At 42.7% G+C, this 23,520-nt stretch overlaps 1 protein-coding gene across 7 annotated transcripts in view; it reads right to left on the reverse strand.

Annotated features, from left to right (window-relative positions):
- Positions 1-7,127: 7,127 nt before the first annotated feature.
- CEP170 (centrosomal protein 170) overlaps positions 7,128-23,520 on the reverse strand; it is a 98,606-nt gene continuing 82,213 nt past the window's right edge. For 4 of the 7 annotated variants that reach the window (XM_033054275.1, XM_033054274.1, XM_033054269.1 and 1 more), the window contains 6 exons: positions 19,647-19,824; positions 16,698-16,865; positions 16,328-16,416; positions 13,221-13,314; positions 10,323-10,374; positions 7,128-9,382 (listed from right to left, as the gene is read on the reverse strand). In XM_033054275.1, coding sequence (XP_032910166.1) covers positions 9,096-9,382; positions 10,323-10,374; positions 13,221-13,314; positions 16,328-16,416; positions 16,698-16,865; positions 19,647-19,824 — 868 coding nt within the window. In that variant the 3' untranslated portion in view covers positions 7,128-9,095. The remainder of the gene's footprint in view (positions 9,383-10,322; positions 10,375-13,220; positions 13,315-16,327; positions 16,417-16,697; positions 16,866-19,646; positions 19,825-23,520) is intronic. The other 3 variants (XM_033054273.1, XM_033054270.1, XM_033054276.1) reach the window with 3 other exon arrangements.

A 23,520-nucleotide genomic window follows, 5' to 3' on the forward strand; every position in this document is an offset into this window, starting at 1 on the left:
CAGAGGGGGGTTTTGGAGGGGAAAGAAGGGTTTCTGGGGGTTATGGAGGGGTAGAGAGGGGTTTTGGGGGGGACAGAGGGGATTTGGGGTGGTAATGGGGGTTTGGGGGGTTTCAGGACGGGTCTCTGACCCTGCCTGCCCCACCAGGTCTGGCCCAGGGCCCTGCAGGAGCTCCAGAGGGGTCTGGGGTCTCAAGGGAGCTCTATGGGGTCTGGGGATTTCAGGGGGGTTTTTGAGGGTCCCTGTGGAAGTTTTTTGGGTCTGGGGGGTCTCTGGGGGTCTCTGACCCCCCGTGTTCCCTCTCCCCAAATTCACAGGGACCCCTCCCTAAATTCAGAGGGACCCCCCAGAACCGCCCCCCAAGCCCCACCCATGACCACCCCCCCAAAACCCCCTGGGACCCCCCGGAACCCCCTGAGACTCCTCCCCAAATCCCCTTGTGTCTCTCCCCAGCATCTGTGGGACGCTGCACTCAGTGGATCAGGTGAGTGGGGGTGTCCCAGGGTGGTCTGGGGGGGGTCCTGGGGGGTTTTCAGACCCCTCTGACCTCTCCCTTGCCCCCTCCCCAATACCTGAACATCAAACTGACGGACCTCAGCGTCACAGACCCCGAGAAGTACCCGCACATGGTGAGGGGTGGGGGGCTCAGGGGGGTTTTGGGGGGGGTCTCAGGGGGTCTCGGTGAGTTTTTGGGTATTGCAGCGGTTTTTTGGGGGTCTCACCGGGTTTTCTGGGGTCTCACTGAGTTTTTGGCGCCCTTCTGGGGTCTCGGAAGTTTTTGGGCTCTCACTCACTTTTGGGGCCTGCTCGGGGGTCTCACTGAGTTTTTGGGGTCCCCTTGGGGGGTCTCAGGGGAATTTTGGGGGTCTCAGGGGGGGTTTTGGGGGACAGTTCTGGGGTCTCACTAAGTTTTTTCGGGCCTCACTGAATTTTGTGGGTTCCTTCAAGGGTCTCATTGAGATTTTTGGAGCCCTTTGGGGGTCTCAGGGGGTTTTGGGAGCAGTTTGGGGGTCTCACTGGTATTTTTGGGGCCTCACCAGGTTTTTGGGGGCCGTTCTGGGACCTCAGAGGTTTTTGAGCTCTCACCGAATTTTGGGATCCCTTCAGGAGTCTCATTGAGTTTTTTGGGGGCCCCTTGGCGGGTCTCAGTGGGATTTTGGGGGGAATTCAGGGGTCTCAGTGGATTTTTTGGGGTTCTCACCAGGTTTTTTGATGCTCTCACCAGGATTTTTGGGGTCTCACCAGGTTTTTGGGGGGCTGCTTGGGGGTGTCTGAGTTTTTGGGGCCCTTCTGGGGTCTCAGAGGTTTTTGGGCTCTCATTGACTTTTTGGGGCCTGCTCGGGGATCTCATTGAGTTTTTGGGGGACCCCTTGGGGCAATCTCAGGGGAATTTTGGGGGTCTCAGGAGGTTTTTGAGGGTCTCGGGGGGGTTTTTGGGGGGCCCTTCTGGGGTCTCACTGGGTTTTTCCGGGCCTCACCGAATTTTGGGGGTCCCTTCAAGGGTCTCATTGAGTTTTGGGGGCCCTTTGTGGGTCTCAGGGGGGTTTTGGGAGCAGTTTGGGGGTCTCACTTGGTTTTTTGGGGCTCTCACCCGGTTTTTAGAGGGCCGTTCTGGGGTCTCACTGGGATTTTGGGGTCTCAGAGGTTTTCGGGCTCTCACCGAATTTTGGGATCCCTTTAGGGATCTCATTGAGTTTTTGGGGCCTCATTGAGTTTTTTGGGGCCCCCTTGGGGGGGTCTCCCCCTCCCCTCCCCCCTCCCCAAATTGAGATTTCCTCCCCCCCTTAAGCCCCCACCCCAAATTGGGATTTTTCCCCCCGAAGCCCCCTCCCCACCCTGAGGGCCCGGCGGGCGCGCCGTGGCTGCAGCATGGACACCGTGAAGTCTTGGGGAGGGGGCGTGGGGTGGGTTCAGGACCCCCAGAAACCTCCCTGGAACCACTGCAGACACCGAGAAACCCCCCAAAAAAACCCTCAAAAAAGAGTCCCCACAAAGTGCCCCAAATTTTTCCCCCAAAGCCCCCCAAAATTGCCCCCAAATTCCCCCAAACCCCCCTGGGCTCTGAACCCCAGAATTTCTTGGGGGTCTGACCCACCCAGAGCTCCCTCAAAGTTCCCCAAAGCCTTCCAAATTCCCTCAGATTTCCCCACAAAGCCCCCCCAACTTCCCCTAAGATTGCCCCAAAGCCCCTCCAAATTTCTCCCAAACCCCCCAGGTGTTCGAACCCCAAAATTTTCAAGGGTCTGAACCACCCAGAGCCCCCTTAACCCCCCAAAGCCCCCGCAAATTGCCCCCAAATTCCCCCCAAAAACCTCCAAAGCCCCCCGAATTTCCCCCAAGATCCCCCCAAACCCTCTCCAGGTCTGAACCCCCAAATTCCCTCTGATATTCCCTTCAAATCCCACCCAGAGCCCCCCAAACCCCCCCAGGGGATCTGAGCCCCCCAAGCCCCCCGGGGGTCTCACCCTGAAGGCGTCGGCCTCGGCCCCGGCCCCTCGCAGGTTGGTCCAGGGCGAGATTCCCACAAAGAATTCCTGGACTCTGGGGGGCTGGGGGCGGTTGGGACCCCCAGAGGGTCCGGGAAGGGGTCCCAGGAGGGTCCCGGGGGTCCTGGTTGGCCCCCAGACTCACCGGTGAACAGAACGTCACCCCCGTCCAGCGCTGCCCTCTCGTCCGTCACCGACAGCACGCAGAGCTGGAGCTGCTCCAGCACCTCCCGGAGCCCCCCGAGCTGGGGGAGGGGGCAAGGGGTTGGGGGGGGTCATGGCGGGGGGGGAGGACACCAGGTTAGAGCCCCCCCTGCTGATCCACCGAGAGCCCCACGAGCTGGGGAGGGGGGCAGGGGGATCCCGGGGGGGCGGGTGGGACAGCGGGCACAACTTCTCCAGAACCCGCAGTGATCCTCCAGAGCCCCGGGAGCTGGGGAGGGGGACAAAGGGGTCATGGCGGGGGCGGGGACAGCGGGCACAACCCTCCCACAGAATCCACAGAGACCCCGCGGATCCACAGAGCCGCCTGAGCTTGGGGTGTGGGCAGGGCGGGTCACAGGGTGGGGGGACAATAGGCACGATCCCCCCCCAGAACACACAGGGGGCAGCGCCCGCACCAGGGCTGAAGGGCTTGGACATGGCCGGGACCCCCCTCCCCAAAAATGGGGGCTCCTCCCAGAAATGGGACCTTCCAAAAAATGGGGGCTCCTTCCAAAAAACGGGACTTTCCAAAAAATGCGACCCCTCCTCAAAATGAGGTTACTCCCAAAAAATGGGACCTTCTAAAAACGGGCCCCCTCCCGAAAATGGAACCTTCCAAAATAGAGACTACTCCCAAAAACAGGATACCCCCCTCCCCAAAAACGGGACCCTGCCCCTCTTCAGCGGGGCAGTTTTGAGGTCGCCCCTTAAAACGTCGCCCCTGCTCAAAACTGCTCAAATTTTGAATGGGGGCGGCCCAGAGCCCCCACTGGGACCCCCAGTTTATTCCCCACAAACGGCGGTCCCAATCCCATAATGCATTGCGGCGGCCCCTTACCCATAACGCATTGCGGTGGCCCCCCTACCCATAATACATTGCGGAAAAAAAACCATGCGTGGAAAAACCATGCGTGGAAGAAACTCGCGTGGAAAAAAACACGCGTGGAAGAAACTCGCGTGGAAGAAACTCGCGTGGAAAAAACACGCGTGGAAAAATCTCGCGTGGAAAAAACACGCGTGGAAAAAACACGCGTGAAAAAATCTCGCGTGAAAAAAATCTCGCGTGGAAAAACACGTGTGGAAAAATCTCGCGTGGAAAAAACACACGTGGAAAAATCTCGCGTGAAAAAAACTCGCGTGAAAAAAACTCGCGTGGAAAAAACACGCGTGGAAAAACACGCGTGGAAAAAACGCGTGGAGAAACTCGAGTGGAAAAAACACGCGTGGAAAAAAACACGCGTGGAAAAAACACGCGTGGAAAAATCTCGCGTGGAAAAAACACGCGTGGAAAAATCTCGCGTGGAAAAAACGCGTGGAGAAACTCGAGTGGAAAAAACACGCGTGGAAAAAAACACGCGTGGAAAAAACACGCGTGGAAAAATCTCGCGTGGAAAAAACACGCGTGGAAAAATCTCGCGTGGAAAAAACACACGTGGAAAAATCTCGCGTGAAAAAAACTCGCGTGAAAAAAACTCGCGTGGAAAAAACACGCGTGGAAAAACACGCGTGGAAAAAACGCGTGGAGAAACTCGAGTGGAAAAAACACGCGTGGAAAAAAACACGCGTGGAAAAAACACGCGTGGAAAAATCTCGCGTGGAAAAAAACTCGCGTGGAGAAACTCGAGTGGAAAAAATCTCGCGTGGAAAAAACTTGCATGGGGGGACTCGCGTTGGGGGGGGGGAGTTCGCGTGGTGGGGACTCGCGTGGCGCTCGCGTGGAGGGGGGGGTTTGCGTGTGGGGGGGTTGCGTGGGGGGGGGAGCTCACGTGGGTTAGTTTCGCTTGGGGGGGGGGGGTTAGCGTGGAGGGGGGCTCCCGTGACGGGGGGGGCGGGGACGCGCGCCCTCGCGTGGTGTGGAGGGGGGGAGGGCTCGCGTTGGGGGGGGCCCGCGTGGGGGGGGGGGGGGGGGGGGGGCGCTGCGCTGGTGTCGGGGGACGTCGCGTGGCGGTCGCGTGCCGCCATCGCCGCGGCTCGGGGAGGCGGCGGGGGGCTCCGTCCCTGTCTGCCACCACGGGGCAGCGCTGGGCCAGGGCGAGCGTGCCCAGAGGCGGCGGCCGGCCCCGAGCGGCCCCGCCGAGCGGCAGCGCCGGGCTGGGCCACCTGGCCCTGTCGGCAGCCCCGAGCGGGCCGAGCCAGTAAACCCCGCCCTGCCACGGTTCTGTTACTATTTGGGCAACTTTGTTGCACGCGGGTCCTCGCTGCGTGCGACAGACCGGCTTATACTCAGGTGCGGCTTATTTATGGACAAAGAACGAAATGTTTGCCAACACCCAGAGATGCGGCTTATAGTCTGTGCGGCTTGTATTCGTGAAATTACTGTATTTCCAGGGATGCATTATCCCTGGCATCACCACCTGTTTCCTAAATGCATTTTTCCTCCCCAAATACATGACTAGTGAGAAAAGAATCTGAAAAGGAAATGCCTTGCTCCCTAACCAGGGCTCTCTTGGCTGTCACTGGCAGGAACAGCACTGGCTAAGGCTAAGGCTTACCAAGTTGAAAACAAAAATCGTTTTTACAAGATTACTGAGCTAGTGCAGCTGGAAATGCTCTTCAGCATTAGGTAGCTGTCCTTTGGCAACATTGCCAAGACAGACATTGTCAGATGTATTTAATATTTGGCAATCATGGCTGAACTACCAGGATTGTAACCCTGTCAGCATTTACAGAGCTAGCTCTATTTGAAGTCAGAGTTTACATTCTTACACTTGAAAAACGCTAATTATTCACCAAGATGAAGCTAAGCAACTTGTATGGTGAGTTGCCAGGTTTCTTCCTTGTAATTCTCTTCAGATATGAAAGACTTGGTAGTATAAAATTTCCTTGGCAGGCAGTGAGTGGCCTCCTTTTACTGTACACACCATATCATCCATGCTTCATGCTTTCCTGCATGAAGAAACACCCTTGCTTTCCATGGCTGCATGCCAAAGCAGTAAATGTAGATCTTCCCTGTGCTTAAAATCTTCCCAGTTCAAATTACAAAGGCCTTCCAACAGGCATTGACTGGCAGTTAATTTTTGGTATGAGGCAGTGTTCTCTTCTGAGATTGCAGAACCAGTTACTTTGGTATTAATGAACATGCTGCGGTGAAACACCACCTTGCTGGTACCACGTCAGGCACACATGCCCTTAGCTTTTTTTCTGTGAGCTACAGCTCGATGTCAGTGTCACTACAAGATGTTGTTGGGTATAGAATTCAAGCAGTAGCCAAGGGAGGAGCCTTGAATTCTGCGTTCCCTGGGTCCTGGCGTGTCAGCACCACTTGGTGGTGTCTAAAGGAAGCACATGACTGGTGCCATCTAAGGGAGCACACAACTACATTTCCTAAATACTTCTGAATAACCCTGCATAACCTTGGCTCCAAGTAGAGTGGTCCTGTAAAAATCTGTATGGGAAGAGTTACACTTCTGCTTAAACAGGGAATCTGCACATGAGAATACAAGCCCAGAAGTGCATTCCTCTATCCTCTGCAAAGACAGAGGGATAGTGGCAACAAGTGAGGAGATGATAGCAGATAATGAAGGTGGGGGATAGGAAGAAGTCTGGTGCAAGTGGAAAGCCCTTGTAACTTTCTTACAATTTTAACTGTACCAAACTGGCATCTCTGAAAGAGCAATAAAAATTTCTTGCCCCTGCAGAGCTGAGTGCTAGTGAGTGTTACTGAGTGCATTAGTGCTGTCTTAATTCCAGCAGGCTGGGATATAAAGGAAAAATATATACACAGAAGCAAGATCAGAGCGGCTGATGCTAAGTCACTGCAAAGCTCAGCAATACCGAATCCTTAACCTGAGAAGCAATTCTTGGAGCTTTTAATAAATCCAAGGTTTTGTTACTGTAAGAAGCCAGCTAAGAAAAGGTAATTTAGTGTCTTGCAGGAATAGCATGCATGGAGTCAAACCTGGGACAGAACGAAAAAAGGCACCGGTCTGGAGCCAACTCAGCGTGTTCAGTAAAGTTTTCCAATATGTGAAACGAGAGAAAACAGTCTGATAACCATCGACTGTTGCAGCTGGCAGGTGCATTAAAACTCACTTTCATTCCACAAAGGGAAACAGAGCCACTGTTTGGTGACTGGCATACTGGATTATTTTTGCCTCTAGCTTTGCACACAAAATCAATTGAAGTGTGGAAAAGAACCTGAGTACAGGAAAGCGAGCCAATACTATCAGCGCAGAATAAATGATGCAGTGGTGGCAATAACAGAACTTTTCCAGGAGAGAAGATATTTATGAAAAAATGTCATTTCCTATTTCAGTAAAGGCGAGTTGGTATGCAGAAGGATTGTGTGAACTTCCCACCTCTCAATTACATATTCACAGATTTGTAAAGTTCCAGAAACACTTTATTTAAAAATGGAGTTGTAAATGCATATAACAAAATAACATACATAATAAATGTAACAAAAATAAATAAAGAGAACATGTCCATACAAAATAATAACATAGTAATGCAAAATGTTTATTACATAACATAAAGGTAAAAACGCCTGAAGTAACACAAACAGAATCTCGTATGAAGAGCCTGCACCTTTAATCCTTCCTAGCCTCCTACTTTCCACTTCAATCTGCAGAAAAATTATGTTCCCAAGCATTAAACAAAAGAAGGAATTATGGTGATGGTTTGGTACACTCAGTTTTCAACACCTAGCTCTAGTTTCCATTTATTTTTGCCCTTCTGCACCTTCAAAAAGTTTTCCTGTAGCGTCTGTAAACTAGTGTCATTCAGGCTCCCACAGTTAGCTGGAGTAGAGCGTATTGAGTCATACATGAAGACTGTTTGCTTTTAATTTTTTTTTAAAGAAAATATGAAATCCATTATACAACACATTAGTGGTTTTGTTTTTACATCTCTACAAAAAAAGTTTTTGCATCTTTATTAACTGGTCCAACTTTTACTGATTTCTGAAAGCCTGTACAATTTAAAAGCGTACAGAAAGTAGGTTTTTAAAAACAAATCTCATATAGGATTATTGCTGAAATATTAAAGACCATTTCATAAAAGCTGCAAAACTGTATCTTTAACCTTAATATATAGAGACTGATGCAAACATAAGAAAATTCCAGTCTATTAGTTACATTTAACAGAAAAAACATTCCTCCAAATTACAGTGTTCTGGAAATACAAAGTAATTTACTTTAATTTTTTTTTTTTTATTATTTCCAAATGTTAAGTTACTGGGACAACTGATAAGGAAAATAGGCTTATATAGGAAACTTTAAATAGACTTGCTTTTCAGTGGCATAAGCAAAATGTCCATGTTAGCAGTCGTCGTCCAGAATCCTTTTAAATATGTAAGACAGGGACAGCTTTACTAGCAAAACTACAGGAAAATATACAGAAGCAAATAAAATAATTTGCTTGGGAGTGTATCTATCGATCAAGCAAATCATGACAACTCTATTTCCAAGTTCCCTAAAGAAAATTTTACATCTCATGATCATTCCAAATTAACAGCAATTTCTTCTGTAAGCTTACGTTGCATTTGGATTGGTGAGAGCCCATTTGCCTCAATATTCTTTAATATGTCCCACATTGCTATAAGTTCAAATCTGTTTCCTAGTTAGTTTCAACAAAGATTTGGACAGAAATGAGATATGAAATACTTCTACTTTCATTAACATCAAAAAGACTTTTGAAGAAGATCAAAAAGTGCCAAATAGTCTTTTCAGAAAGTGGATTAAAACACTGTAATGATAATACAAGGACAGTATTATCAGTTTTCTATGTACACCAAAACACTGCTTGCTGTTCAACGATATTGATATGTTCACCTACCACTCCCAGCAAATCTTAGTGCAAACATAATATGTGAACTTATTTGTAAACCCCAAGACAATTTACGCAGCAACAAGGTTACATAAACCACAGAACTGTTTGAGATTTTCCAGTACATGAGAATGGATGCTTTCTGAAATCTTACTTTTGCAGTAATGTGTCATTGTAGTCAAAGATAATGTTTCCTATATAAATCATCTAATTCAGAATCAGATGTAACTGTTCAACAGTTCTGTACAAGCTTTAAAGGAGGAAGTCTGTTCATCAGAGCAGTTTGGCAAACAGATTTGGGGTTTTCAGTACATGTTAGACTGCTTGCATGGCTTTTAAAAAGAAATAAATCTATTACGGGAAAAACTGCTGATATAATAATTCTTTTGCAAAGCACACAACCACAAAGGGCAAACCTGCCACAATCTGCTTTCCTACACTGGTATCTATGCATATCTTTATGATTTGAAAAGGATTTGTGTGACAATCAAAGCATCACAATTAAAGAAAACTGGTTTAAGAAAACAACTGCTGTTTGACCAAGCCTTTTGTTTTTTAATTATAAAAACAAACATTATAAGTTTTTCCGTGATTTCTAAACATTCCACATGAAAGGTTTTTGTATCAAACACTGAGATGTCACTCACGCAGTGTGGCATCCTCTTCTTCCCCATCTGGGTTAAACCTATTGAAATGTATGCTGAAATCTGCCTCAGATTCAGCATTTTCCAATTCAGCTGCCACAGGGCCGGTGGCGGGACGCGCAGCCCGAGCCTCAGGTTGGCAGTTTGGCTGCGCTGCCGGGCGGGGCCCTTGGGAAACAGGGCTGGACTTCGGCTTCGGCTGAGCTGGTAAGATGGGGCTGCCAAATCCCAAGTTGCTCAGAGCATCCAGGGTACCATCAGGGTCAATCATGGCATTAATTGCTAAGCAATCAAGAAGAGATGAGAAGGATAGAGAAGAAGCCATAAAAAATATGATTTTCTGTTACTATAAAAATATGGAAATCCTTATCTCACACTTTTATTTTTATGATGATAGATGTGAGTTTTTATGTGTGCTGCCCATGAAAAAGAAATGGTGTATCCAACATAGATGTAAAATTACACATATATTCAAAATCAGTTACATATATTAAAACTTTAGATGAAATGAAACTGCACAAACTAAACCCAAACTGATGTGTGGACAGGAAACATAGATGATAAACCATCTATAATTAGATTATAGGGACTGACAGAGGGTTTTAATTTATGTGGCTTTTCTCACTGATGTTACCATTATATTATGCTTGGTTCCACCCCACCCCCAGGAAATAGCCACAGATGCTGATTCCATGATTGAATGAAATGTGTATAAAAGAGCAGTCATTTATCCACACAGTGGGGGCAAACTGAAGTACCTAGTACCATTTCATTTTATTATACTATTAACATATTTGTCACATTTAACAGAACTTCTCTTTTTTATTTCCAAAAATGTACTAACATTTAATACTAATTTGTCTCCAAAGGTGGTTAATGACTCCTCCTGAAACATTCTTTTTTAAAAAATGATATGCTCTTGGATTAAATCTGAATACTAAAAATAACAAATATAGTAAATTTACAACTAACATCATGATGATAAGAAGGAACTACTAATCCAATATAAAAAGATATGATTAGTCTTCTGCTTTTAAAAAAAATAGCCATATTTGCTTATCAAATGTACCAGCAGTAATAATAATGTGCATAACTGATAATAGGAATATATGTTAATAAATTACAGTAATTTTGTTTCATGTTATATATACACACATATAGATATCTATTAAAAAATTGAAGCAAGCAACCACGGAAGAGAGAAGTGAAAAAAGATTTGTACCTTGCAGCTGCTTCTCAACTCGTTTCAGTTCCTGTAAGATTGATGATATTTCCTAGAAAAGAAACAACCATGTTTCATTATCACAGAATCAGAAGAGGTCAGAAGAGACCCTTAAGCTTTAAGTCTGGCTGTCTGCCCAGCACTGCCACTGTAACTCCTATACCACTAAACCATCATCCAGTGTCAGATCTAGATGCCTCCTAAACACCTCCAGGGATGGTGACTCCACCACCCCTGGGTAATCTGTCCCAACACCTGATCACTCCAACGTGAAAAATATTTTTCTAATATCTAATCTGAATCTTTCCTATCCCATCTTCAGACCATGATGGAAAAATAAAGGAGATTTCCAGTATGGAGAAGGAGATTTAAACTACCTCTCAGGAGTGAACAATCCCCCTCCCAAACCTGTCCAATTGCATTATACTATTTGGATTGTCCCTCCTGGCATCAAGAACATCCCTGCTGGTGGTGGCCCAGCCATGGGTGGCAGTGCTGGAGGCTGGAGAGCCATGGGTGGCAGTGCTGGAGGCTGGAAAGCCATGTCCCACTCAGAAAGCCAGAGCCCTCTGCACTGACTGCCTGCTACCATCCTCATTCTGACCCTTGCTCATCTGCCTGTGCCATCTCTGCTCAAGCACAGACTTACAGACACAGCTCTGTAGAGATCAGGCAAAGTAACAGCAGACCTTGAAAGGGAAGTGACAGGATAAACTCAGTATTAAATGGAACAGAGCCATTTATCAGGTTGTGGAGATGTGAGTCAGTCAGTGAGATGACTGCATCAGTGTTCTGTCTGCACCCATTGGCCCTGTGCCCATGAGACCCTGCACAGCACCCCAGTGCTGGGGACTCAGCACTCCTCTGCACATTTTTTCTCCACTGTGCTGCACTACTTGCTAACACAGACACAGCCACAGCAATGCACTCAGGAACACATCATTGATTAAATGTATCCCATCTTAAGCTGCAGGACCACAGAATATCCTGAGCTGGAAGGGGCCCACAAGAATTATCGAATCCAACTCCTGGTCCTGCACAGGACATCCCAAGAATGGGCCTGAGAGAATTTTCCAAAGGGTACTTGAACTCTGGCAGGCTTGGTGCTGCAACCACTTCCCTGAGTAATTTCCTTGGTTATAGAATTAGCATATTTATATTAGTATAAATATGTAAATCCTACAATTGAAGGCTCCTACATTGAAGAATAGTGTAAACCCAGCTGCTGAGAAGAGCTGTCGGTGGTATTTTAAAGCTGACAATTTTCCAAGACACTGATTTCAGAAAACCATTAATTCATTTCAGAAAGGTGTTCTGTACTAAGTACTGTGATTTTCATGGGTGGCAAAGAGATTGATTATCTTTATGAAGTCAATATCTTTAAGCTGATTTCTCCAACTGAGTTGGACATAAATGTTTCAAGGACAAAACAAACATCACTTACAACTGTCCTTTAGTGTTCTGTAGTAAAAGAAACTGCACTGCATTTGAAGAACATATTGTTCAAATATGAACAGTAACATAGTTAGAAACAAAGTTTCTAAGCAGAAACTTGAAAATCTGTGCATAGACAAAAAACCCCCAAACAACCCATAAACTTTCAAGCAGTGTGAAATGCATTAATAGACTGAAAGTAATTTAGTAAAATGGTGAATTTAGAAATAAATATACAACTAACATTTTTCTTTTTTAAAGAGTACCTTAAACCCCCATATTTAGGGCATTTAGAACAGAAAATACTAAGTTTGGATCTTATTCGGGACAGGGATAAGGAAAACTCTTTGTATTATAATATTTCTAAAATTAGAAACTTCCATGAGGAACTTGCTAAATTAAGTTTTGAAAAACTTCACAAAAACTATCAGCAAATCTATTAAATTTTAATACTGAGTTACTAATGATTGCTCTTGATAAATACACCATTCTGTAGAAATTACAGGCCAAGTCTTCTATATTTCCAGGAAAAATCAATCTGGTGGAGTTTATTAACTGATGATGAGCTAACAGAGAAGTATTAGCCTGTTCAATGCCAGAGCAAATGTATTCACATTTGAGCAGTTTTTCTCTCCACAAAAAAACTTGCCTCTATAAACAGGTATTTTTAACAGTAGACTCTGCAGGTGGATAATGTAGCTCGGCTCTGCCTGCTGTCTCATGCAAGGATGTTTTTCAAACCCTATGTTCTGTGTTTAGAAGCAGAGGAGAAATGTACTGAGACACAACATGTGTTCTGTCCCCTCACACTCTCACACAGTCTGGTCTTGAAATGGCCTGAATTAGGCCATAAACCATAGCTGATTGATGTAATTAGGCTATTACATAAAACAGCTGGAGTTCTAGTGGGCAACCTATGGTTACCACATCCAGACAAAACCAAGGGGATTGTTTTTCCCTGAAAAGTCCTTTTACCACAATGAGTCTATGGATTATTTTCATAATATGCATTAAAGCACAACAACTTCTCTAAATATTAATAATCAGTATTAACAGTGTTAAGTATTACATATTAAGTATTAATTATTAGCAGATAAAGTAGTTTTTAGATTGCAAAACAACTTCATTAAAAGCAATTTAACATTCAAACATTTAACATTCAAACTAATGGTTGTTAGCTTTTATTAAACATACATACTGATGTCTATGTCTATGTATAGTTTCAATCCCTTTTACTGCATTCTTTATGCGAAAATTTCCTCTGAACCATGTTGTTTCTTAATGAGACAGTAAGTCTTAGTAATTATTGAAACTTAGGTTTATTCTTGAAACATACTTAGTCTCCAAATAAGGGCTTTTGAAGATTTTTGTCCTTATGCCACTGAAAACACCACATTCCTCTACTGATTACTGAGCCATGAGCTGAGCAGTATAATCAGTCCCAGAAAAGGTAACTATTCATACCATGCTTGATGTTTTCACAATAGGAACTTCACTTTCAGCTCGTAACTTGCTTTCAATTTCATCCCAGTTTCTGTCTTTGTCCTTAAATAATATTCTAGAAGAAAGAAATCCAACAGTATGTTTAAAATAGAAAAAAACCCCACAAAATAAAATGAAAGATTAAATAACATGATAGGAGATAACAGCATAAGGAGTAGTAAATGAAAATAAAATATAAAATACTGAAACCTGATGGAATCTAACCATACAGTTTAAATTTCCAGGGAAGCATACAGGCTTTCAGCAAAATCATTATTATGGACAATAAAATAGCAGTTCTGTAGCTAAATACTTGATGGTATATATATAGACACAGCTGGTTCTTTCCTCCAGCACTGACACATTTTTTTTAAAAGCAAACTATTTTACTGTAGTGAGAAAATTCCCCATTAATACTGCATTTTACAATAATAGCAAAACATAAGATAAAGGAATTAAACTTTTACATTTGTATTTTATATTAATAAAAAAACACTTTAGGAAACGAAAAAAAAAAATTCCTAGAAAAAAATTTATTTAAAAGTCTCAATATGTACACTATGTGTATATATATACTTTTTTTTTTTCCTAGTAGTATGAGTATCACTTATATTAGATTTTTAAAGAGGTCACTTCTAATTGTAAAACCTCAAAACACAAAGCATACTGGGAGATTCCCATTTTTTATCTTTTGTTTCCCTGCTCGATAAAAATTTTGTTTTCAATGTCATATAATAAACATAATTTAAACTATCTTCATTGGCAAAACTGGAAAAGAAAATATAAAAAAACTAACAATGTAAAGATACTTAAGGTCTGTGAAGTGACACCATGATGACACAAATCCACTTATTCTCTAATTGGTATTTCAGAGTTAAAAGTTCAAAAATAGCTACAGTAAAACTGCTAAGCAAACAAACCACGTAGTTTCAAATCATGGTTCAAGAGCAGTATATTTAAAAGAAGCTATTACTGTAACTAGGTCTCTGAGGAAGTAATTTTTTAGGTGGAAGTTCATGATACAGTGAACGTCACAAAGAGTAAGAATTTGAAAGAAAGTTGTGAGCCTTAATACTGCATTTCTGTTCACCTTTCTTCCCTTATGTATATCCTACAGGGGATTTCATTCTCCATTATTATCCTGTCAAGAATATGTAATTTTGCAAAATATGTACCCTGCCTTATTTTATCAGTACACAGATGTCTGTAGAAAACTTCCAGAAGCTATTTTAACTCTTCTGCCTTTGAGGTCTTTGCTCACTGCTGCTGTGGAATGCATTTCTGTCAGAGGTTTCACTGTGAGGAAGTGCTACTTTGATGACACATCCTCATGGGATGGAGGCAAGTGACCACTTCTGCCAGACTTGAGTGTATTCACGTACAAAGCATACAAGGAATGAACATTAACACATACTTCTTCTTGGGGAAGGAATAAATAAATTAAAAGTAATCAGAACTGCAGTGAAGAAAGCATGAAACATGTTATTGCCTTAACTAGGGTCATCTTTTAAAAAAATTCATCATCAGAGGTCTGGCAAATTTTTCATGTTTTCTATAAGGGAGTGAAAAAGCTTGCAAAGCCATACACCTGGGTAGTAGAAATTTCAAATACAGTGGAAAATATTGAGGCCATTGAAGAGTTCAAATACGGATTAAAAAAAGAAGAAGAAAATAAAGCAGAGATAATGAAGTCCTTTACGGGATCATAATTTAAAAAAAACAACTTCTGGAAATATTCGATTAAGTATACAGACAATCTTATGCAGCTATACTTTCTCTAATATAATAGCATTTATATCACTCTGGAAATCAGCAGGAACACTGGAAATAAGGTTTTATTTAGCAGCAAACAGCACTAGCAAACAAAAAAAAAAACCAAACAACCTATTGTGATATTGTGTGATTTTAAATTTACCTTCTTGCTATGTTCTGTTAAAATAATTCTTTCTTGATGTGATCAGTGCCTTTACTTCTGTATGTGGTGTTTTTAGAGCTAATGTTCTTATTTCTCTTTTAAAATTTAAAAGGTTCTAATTTAATTGGTCACTTTATTAAAAAACAACAGAACAAAATGAAAGCATTAATTAGAAATTCTGAAACTGTTATTTAAACTATAAAGTGGACAGCCAATTTGTTTTTACAATAAATTTAGGAAGTCTATTTCCTTTTTCATCTTTTTTACTTCATTTAGCTATTTTTAACTTCTTGGGTAGTTGTCATCTCTGTCTTCTTTGCTCTTCCTCTTCCTAACCATATTTTTCAAGTTAAAAGGGTATATTTATAAATTCTTGTTGCCTTCTTCTCTTGCTTTTCCCTCCTTTCTGAGGCAAACCTTACTTGAAGAACATCTGAAATACACAATCCTGAACTTTGTATTTAAGACTTTTCTCTTATTCTTGTCAATCAAAGTGGTCACTGGTTGTACACTCACACATTCAAGTTAAATGGAACTGTAAGTAGAGCAACATGTTACCATTTTTGACATGTTTACATTTTCTCTTAGCTACTATGACATCTTATGAAGAAATCGAACCATTTAAGCAGGAATTTTCAATTAAAAATGACAGGTGGCTATATCTGTTGTTTTAGAAGTCAATAGGGATCCCATTGCCTCGAGAGCAAGCTGTTTTTCAGAAGGATTTACTGAAACAGCTCTCTGTCCAATTTGTTTTTTCTTCTTAAAATGAAAAATCCTTACAAACAACTTGGCAAACCTACAGGGCCAAATTTTACAGTTCAGCAACATTTTAACCTTATCTTTTAGGGAAGGGAGTTTTACAAGATGTGCACACTGGTTGTGAAAATTTTGCACAGTATTGCATATGGTGGAACAGCTCCACTGCTGGATGTCCTGTCCATGAAAACTTTCCTGATATTCCTCTTCATGTAAAGTGAAATAAACAGAAGGAATAATGAAAAAAGTATTATTTGCAAATACTTCTGAATGCTAAAAATGCCATAGGTAACAGTGTTTTTTTAAAAGACAATTTCCTATGACACACATTTCTTCTGGATGTATCTTTTTTAGTGCTGGGAATGTTGATAGGAACAGACATCTTCAGCAATAAGAGCAATTTTTACCAACCCACCTGATTTTGCCAGCTGTTTTGTCTATGGATTGTCTTATTTTGCGAGAAAACTGGAAGACTGAGGACAACAGCAAACTGTCCCCCATAACCTGCAATAAGTTTTTAATAAAAAAGGATATTATTAGTTTAATAGTAACAATTCCATACATTTTGGTATCTTTAACTATAAAAGATCTTACTTATGTTTTAATTAGTATCATATACAATGATATGTGAACATTTTGCCAATAAAATACACATTTTTTTCCAGTATTATAGCCACCTGTTAGAGGTAGGAGAGACAGGATAATGTCTGGAATATTAAGTGGGGAGATAATTGTAAAAGCTTAAAATTGACCCATTCTTAGAGAGAATCCTGTTGTGTGCTCACTTCATCTCTGCTCCAAGTCCTCCTGCGGGTAATTGTTGGGGGATCGAGGGCCTCTGTCAGCTGAGGTCTGGCATCACTAGGCCGACCATTCCCTTCCGGGGGTTTCGCATGCACTATTGGAGGGATTTTTCTAAAATTGAGACTTTCATCAAATACTCGGTCCACCAACTGCGGGATAAAAGAAAAATGAAGCATGAAATCTACTGGATACATCCAAAAATCAGATTACTGGGGTTTTTTGTCCTGAAACAGTTTATAAGATGTCTATCACATAATAATAATTCTGTTGTCTTCTACAGTATAAAATGATGCATCTCATAGGTAGGAATGAACAAGATCTGGGTTTTTTAAAAAGTACTAGACATACATGGCATATTTAGACTACCCCACTGAAATTCTGCTTATGGGCAGGTAACATAATAGCTACCTATAAACTGGTACTGAATAATTTCTTCTGTTGATTAATGGAACATATCTGTGGAATAAAGAAGAGTACTCTGAAATTTAGGAGTTTTTTTCCAAATTAGTCACAGTGTTACAGAAAGACCTACACTACCTAAAGGACATACTGCCACCTGCAGTATGTACACAATGGAGTGATTTAATTGGATCTGAGAAAAAGAGCATTTTACTTCTTTAAAGCTTAGTCACAGTCTATAAGTGAATTAAACCCAAAACCGATGTGAGTGCATTTATAATTTTTCTGAGTACCCAGCTCATAGATTTCTTATTGCTGTTTATATCTTTTTTTCCACAGAAAGACAGTATTAAACTAGCCACAGTAACTAGTGAATTAACCGAAATTTATGCACACAAAAATGAATAAAACACATTTTGAAAGGAATACTATGAAGAAAAAAATGCATTAAACATTTACAACACATTATTATGGTGAATTAACATGGTAGAAAGTGGTGATTTAAATTCAGATTAACATGTTTACCAGCATTAGACCTGTGATGGTTACTAGAACACGTTAGTCAATATATTCATAGAACGGCACACCAGAGGTAGGCAAAGAAAATAAGAATTACTAGAAGCATAAAGCAAACTTACTTCAAGGCAGTTTTTTACAATGTTATTAAGAAAGAAAATCTAAAGTTAACTGATGGTACCTAAGTATTTCAGTGTTCAGAAGATGCAAGTTTTATGTCACCTGTAAAAAGAGGGACTTTTTTGTTTTTAATAGCTAAGAAAAGAATTACAGTAAATTCACGAATACAAGCCGCACGGAATATAAGCCGCACTGCTGGTGTGTTGGCAACATTGTTGCCTTTGTTAATAGATAAGCCGCACCCGGAATATTAGCCGCACTTTAGTTTGCAGCGAACTTTCACAAAGTCGTCATTTAGTAACACAATTGCGGGATCGCCGGGGCTTACTGGCTTACTGCCGACCTCGGAAACATTGTTTCCAAGTGAAAAAAGACACACCCTTTATTTACAAGCCGAAAAAGACAGGAACAATAGTGTGGTCATTTTGCGAGCATTCCCAATGGATCCGTGTTGCCTTTAAACAGCCACTTAGCCACGCAGGCAGGCAGCTGAGCTCCAAGCGGAGCCACATCTCCGTGCTGGCACAGGAGCGGCCGTTGTAGCCCCCGCAGCCGGGCGGGGGAAGCGGCCGTTTTAGCCCTCGCAGCCGGGCGGGGGGAGCGGCCGTTTTAGCCCTCGCAGCCGGGCAGGGGGAGCGGCCGTTTTAGCCCTTGCAGCCGGGCAGGGGGAGTGGCCGTTTTAGCCCTCGCAGCCCGCGGGGGGAAGCGGCCGTTGTAGCCCTCGCAGCCCGCGGGGGGAAGCGGCCGTTGTAGCCCCCGCAGCCGGGCGGGGGGAGCGGCCGTTGTAGCCCCCGCAGCCGGGCGGGGGGAGCGGCCGTTTTAGCCCTCGCAGCCCGCGGGGGGAGCGGCCGTTTTAGCCCTTGCAGCCCGCGGGGGGAGGGGCCATTGTAGCCTCCACAGCCGGGCGGGGGGAGCGGCCGTTTTAGCCCTCGCAGCCGGGCGGGGGGAGCGGCCGTTTTAGCCCTCGCAGCCGGGCGGGGGAAGCGGCCGTTTTAGCCCTCGCAGCCCGCGGGGGAAGCGGCCGTTTTAGCCCTCGCAGCCCGCGGGGGGAAGCGGCCGTTGTAGCCCCCGCAGCCGGGCGGGGGGAGCGGCCGTTTTAGCCCTCGCAGCCCGCGGGGGGAGCGGCCGTTGTAGCCCTCTCCCTGCGAGCCGAGTGGTCGTTCTACCCCTCTCCCTGAGGGGAGAGAGGCTCCCCCAGCCCTCTCCCTGCGAGCCCAGCCAGCCCCGTAGCCGCACAAGACTGAAAACACTTTACAAAGTACAGAGAAATATCACACACTTTTATCGAACTGCCGAGGTAACTCACCCCGATAACACCCCCCGCCCCTCAGTAACGCCGCCATCCACAGGCAGGCAATAAGCTGTTCTCTGATTGGTTCATCGTCGGAACAACGGGAAACCATGGATTTCAGACTGTTTTGGCTCGGGACTGGACAAGCATGATACTAGGTAAGGGCAGATATCACATTTTTGTCCATAGATTAGCCGCACCGGAATATTGGCCGCATTTTCGGGTTTCCACCAAAATTTTAGTCTTCTTGCTGCGGCTTGTATTCGTGAAATTACTGTAAATGTATATATTTATATATAGTTGTGCATACACAGTGCTATGTTTAAATGCACTTAGATACCATCCAAAAGTATCTAAGGCTACAGACAAGCAAGAAACAAATAATTATCTTGTCCTATGTTTCGTGGAAAAAAAGAGACAGACAGATAGTATGCATCCTTTTGACAAGCTGTGTTCACAAAATAACTTTTGGGTTGTTTGTTGAAATGTAAAGGAACTTCAAATCAAAAAAACAATGTAGAGATCATGCATACGGGTTGAGTGGAAGTAACTAAAAAGGCTATGCAAAATGCTAAAAGCAAAAGAAATAAAGAAAAGGAAGAACCTTATGCATTTCTCCATGAAGATCTCCTACCTCTTCTCTAGTGTCTATGGCAGAGCCAGGGGTGGTGGCAGCAGTGCTTACTGTGGTACTGGGGGCAGTGCCTGATGAAGTCACTGAATCTATCTCTCCTGCTACATCGTTGATTTCCCGTGCGATGAGAGCCAGATCTTGACTGATCCTAGTAATAAAGAGAGTGTTACATTCTCCCCTACAAATACTTTTGGACCAGTAGAGCCCAGTCTGCAGCCTTTGATCTTGTAAGTTCTAGATCTTGATAACAGTGCTATGAAAACGTGCATGCCTTTCTAAACAGAAAGATTATTTGTAGAACCATAAAAGCAAATTTTGACTGAAGCTTTTAATAGCATGCCTTTCTAGAGGAAGAAGGTGGAAGGTGATCTCAAAAGACAGTATCCTTGTTTTCTTCCTAGGATGCAGACAGATGTGTGCAATATGCAGTATCTCCAGCACAGAGGATGCATAGGAAATATGCTGAAAATACTGCATAGATTAGTTGTGTAACATGGCAGTAAATCTGAAATGTTCAGGAAACATTTAATCTCTAATTTAGTTTGTTACTTGAAAAAAAATGTTTTCAGGACTTCTGATTTTCTAGCAGTTGCGCACCTCACGCAGATCAAGCTGCTTATGGGTCTGAAATTCCAGACCAATACCTACATCCTCAAATGTAATCAAGACAAGTTTTCCAGTAGTAAAAATAGAACATACCTTTAAAAACCTGGATAAGATAGCATTACAAAAATACAGCTGAATTCTCAGCCAAAGATTGCTTTTTTTTCCCCTTCTGATTCACCGCATCCGAAAACCAGCTTTGCTCTGGCTTGCTCTGCTTGTGCTACTCCTCCCCAGGACACACCAAAAGAAGGCAGGAGCAAGACAAAAATCCCCACAAAGCAAAAGCTAAAAGCCCTTACTATGGCACCCTGAATCTCCAGTTTGGATCACAGAGTTGATAAGAGCAGATTGCCAAGTGATCCCCTTTGCAAAGGCAGCACTGAAGGCACAAAGCTGACAGTGCCACTTCTGTGCCACCAAGGACTTGGTGATGAGCAGCACCTGCCACTCCAGTGGAAGGAGGTGCACAGCCAAGTGACAGTGACACATCCTGGGCTCCAGAGAGATCAATTATTCCTTCTGCTCTTAATTTTCACTTTGTCTTCAAGTCAAAAACAATGGACACAACTGGCCTAGAGACAACTTAAGACTAAGTGTACATAATTTCAACCAGAAAGGTGAACGGAACTAGAGAAATTTCCAGCCAAATTCAACACTGGATTTTGTGGCACTGGATTGATAAGCAATCTGCAATGAAGTGCAACTTTGTGTGGCTTAGATACACATATAATTGGAAGGAGGGTGTAGACAAATATGTGGTAATTTACACTTGCCATTAAAAGTCCAATATTCTTAGTAGTAGAGATACTAAAACAGCTCCTTCCTTCGTTTCATACAATCATCTTTTTCCTTAAATACAAAAATTGCTACTATTCACATTAGATTTTCTGGGACAAATGCTGGTATTTAATGAGCAGTTGTGAAGAAAATAGATGATTTCAACTATCAGCAATTTTTCCAGAAGAGAAATGTCATTAAATACCATAATCAAAAGTAGCATCAATTATAAAGACTTAACTCTTCATAGAAATCAACAATGCTTCAACATGACACAAACACTTAATTTGAGTTGTTACCCAGAAATCAAAATTGCACAAAGTGTCAGATCTCTATATAAAAATTAATTCAAATGAACCCTGGAAGTATCAGAACAAACAACTCTAACATTGATGGCAAGCAACTTGGTAGATAATTACCACAGTCAAATATCAGTCATGTGAAGAAAATCTGGAATAATTTTCTATGTGATAGTAACCTATAGTCCAGTACTCAATTATATTTCTGTATAGAAACAATACAGAGCACTTAGCAAGAAGCACTGTGAAAAAGAAGATCAGAAAGTAGCTGTGAGCTAGCCCTGACTTATGAAGTTTTCAAGTAATTCTACATTAACTTTCAGAAGCAGAAATTTTTGCTTAAATATAAGGAGTATGTTTTGTGTAATCAGGGACAAGAGACTTAGGCTTTAGGTACACACTGTTTACTCTGCTACAACTGTAGGCTGCCTTGCAGATCTCTACTGCCTCCTGCATCAGACCTAGCAATCATACAAGGCAAAATAATTCACAGAGGCAACACTAATAAACCTCAAATTCCCTAAATCCCTCAGCCCACTCCAGGAAATACTGCTTCAGATCTACTCAGACTCAGGCAGCTACGCAGCTCCTCAGGGAACTCAGTTTCCAACACAAAGGTGAGAACACAAGGCTTGGGATGGAGAGAGAGCATGACCATCTTTTTAAAAAGCCTGGAACTCTAGTTCTTATTTACCTGTAGTGAAAGAATGCCCATTGTTAGAAAAAACCACAAGGAAATAGGAATACTTCTAAGATATCTGTAATTGTGCTGAACTATTGGATTACTAAAAGCATTTTTATGCTTAGACTACTATGTTACACTTCCTATACTGAGTCAGTGGATTTTATAAAAATAATCTAACATCCTTAAATAAAATACATGTGAAACTCTTGTTACTCTTAAGGTGTAAACTCCCTCCACGCCAAAGTGGCTTTAAATCAAATTTAGTCATTCCAGGAAATTTCTCTAAACATCTCTTTCAAATTTTCAATTTTATTAACATCTGTAAATTGCGAAGTCTGTGAAAAGTGCAAACTGGGTCAGCCATGGAGGACCAGTTAGAACACAGTAGGTTGGTAACACGGATGCAATGAAATGTTTGCCTTACAGTTTCTACACTATCTTCTGCCACACGTGTATTTTATGAAAGGTTTATCCTTACACCTGCCTAATCTAATCAGTTATTCAATAACAACAACAACAAAAAAAATCAACTAATTTTAATGACAGCATATAACCATTTTTCAAAAACTCTAAATAGAGTTGAAGAGACCCTGAACACAGAGGCTGGACTGGTGGCTGGGATGGAAAAAAAAAGAAGGGTAGGCAATAATAGAGGCTATGGTTAGCAAGGAAATAGGAGTAGAGACAAAAAGTACTTTAGAGAGGACAGAAGTTAAAATTAAACCCAGGGGAGCAAAAATGTGAATCACTACGAAGATATAGAAGCACAGAGAGGATGAACTAGTGACCTACAGCAAGTGCTCTCAGCAGAGGTTAAAACTGGTATTGGAAGCAGTGGCAACAGATGACAATAACCCGGAATTTCTCAGCTGCTAAATGCTACTTTACTTTAAATAAACTCATTTTATGCAGGTCGTGTGAAACTTCTACAGAAACCTAAACATTTGTCAAAACCATTTTGAGTCTCCTAGCAGTTCCACCAAAAACAAACTTGAAGAGGTAAGATAAGTACACAGCCTTTAGAACAAATTTTAAAGCCAATACATCAATTTAGTAAAAGGTAAGAATCCCAAGCGAAGAAAAAACCTGCAAACCTAACCATCAAATGAGTTTAGACTGAATCATCAATTAACTCCAGGAAAAATCTCTCCTAGATGAGGAAAACATACCAAAAAGTTTCACTGAAGTAGAGGCTCAGCAGTACTATTTATCAGGAGGAGCTAATATGCTATGGTTATCAATTATTTTTCCCATATAAACACAATCTTTCTTACAACCATCTCTAACTCCAGACTTCTGAAAAGACAGAGATGTCCTAGGAAGATGATTTTGAAAATGTTTATTTCATTATTTATCCAGATACTATGAGACTCCCTTAGGTATCTTCTGTGTGCCTCTCAGGCCTCTACATCTTCCCTTTGCACAGATCACACTAGAAAAACATGCTGAAAAATATTACCAAGATTTGGAAATAAAA

The sequence above is a fragment of the Catharus ustulatus genome, chromosome 3 (genome assembly GCF_009819885.2).
Source record: "Catharus ustulatus isolate bCatUst1 chromosome 3, bCatUst1.pri.v2, whole genome shotgun sequence".
NCBI classification, from domain to species: Eukaryota; Metazoa; Chordata; class Aves; order Passeriformes; family Turdidae; genus Catharus; species Catharus ustulatus.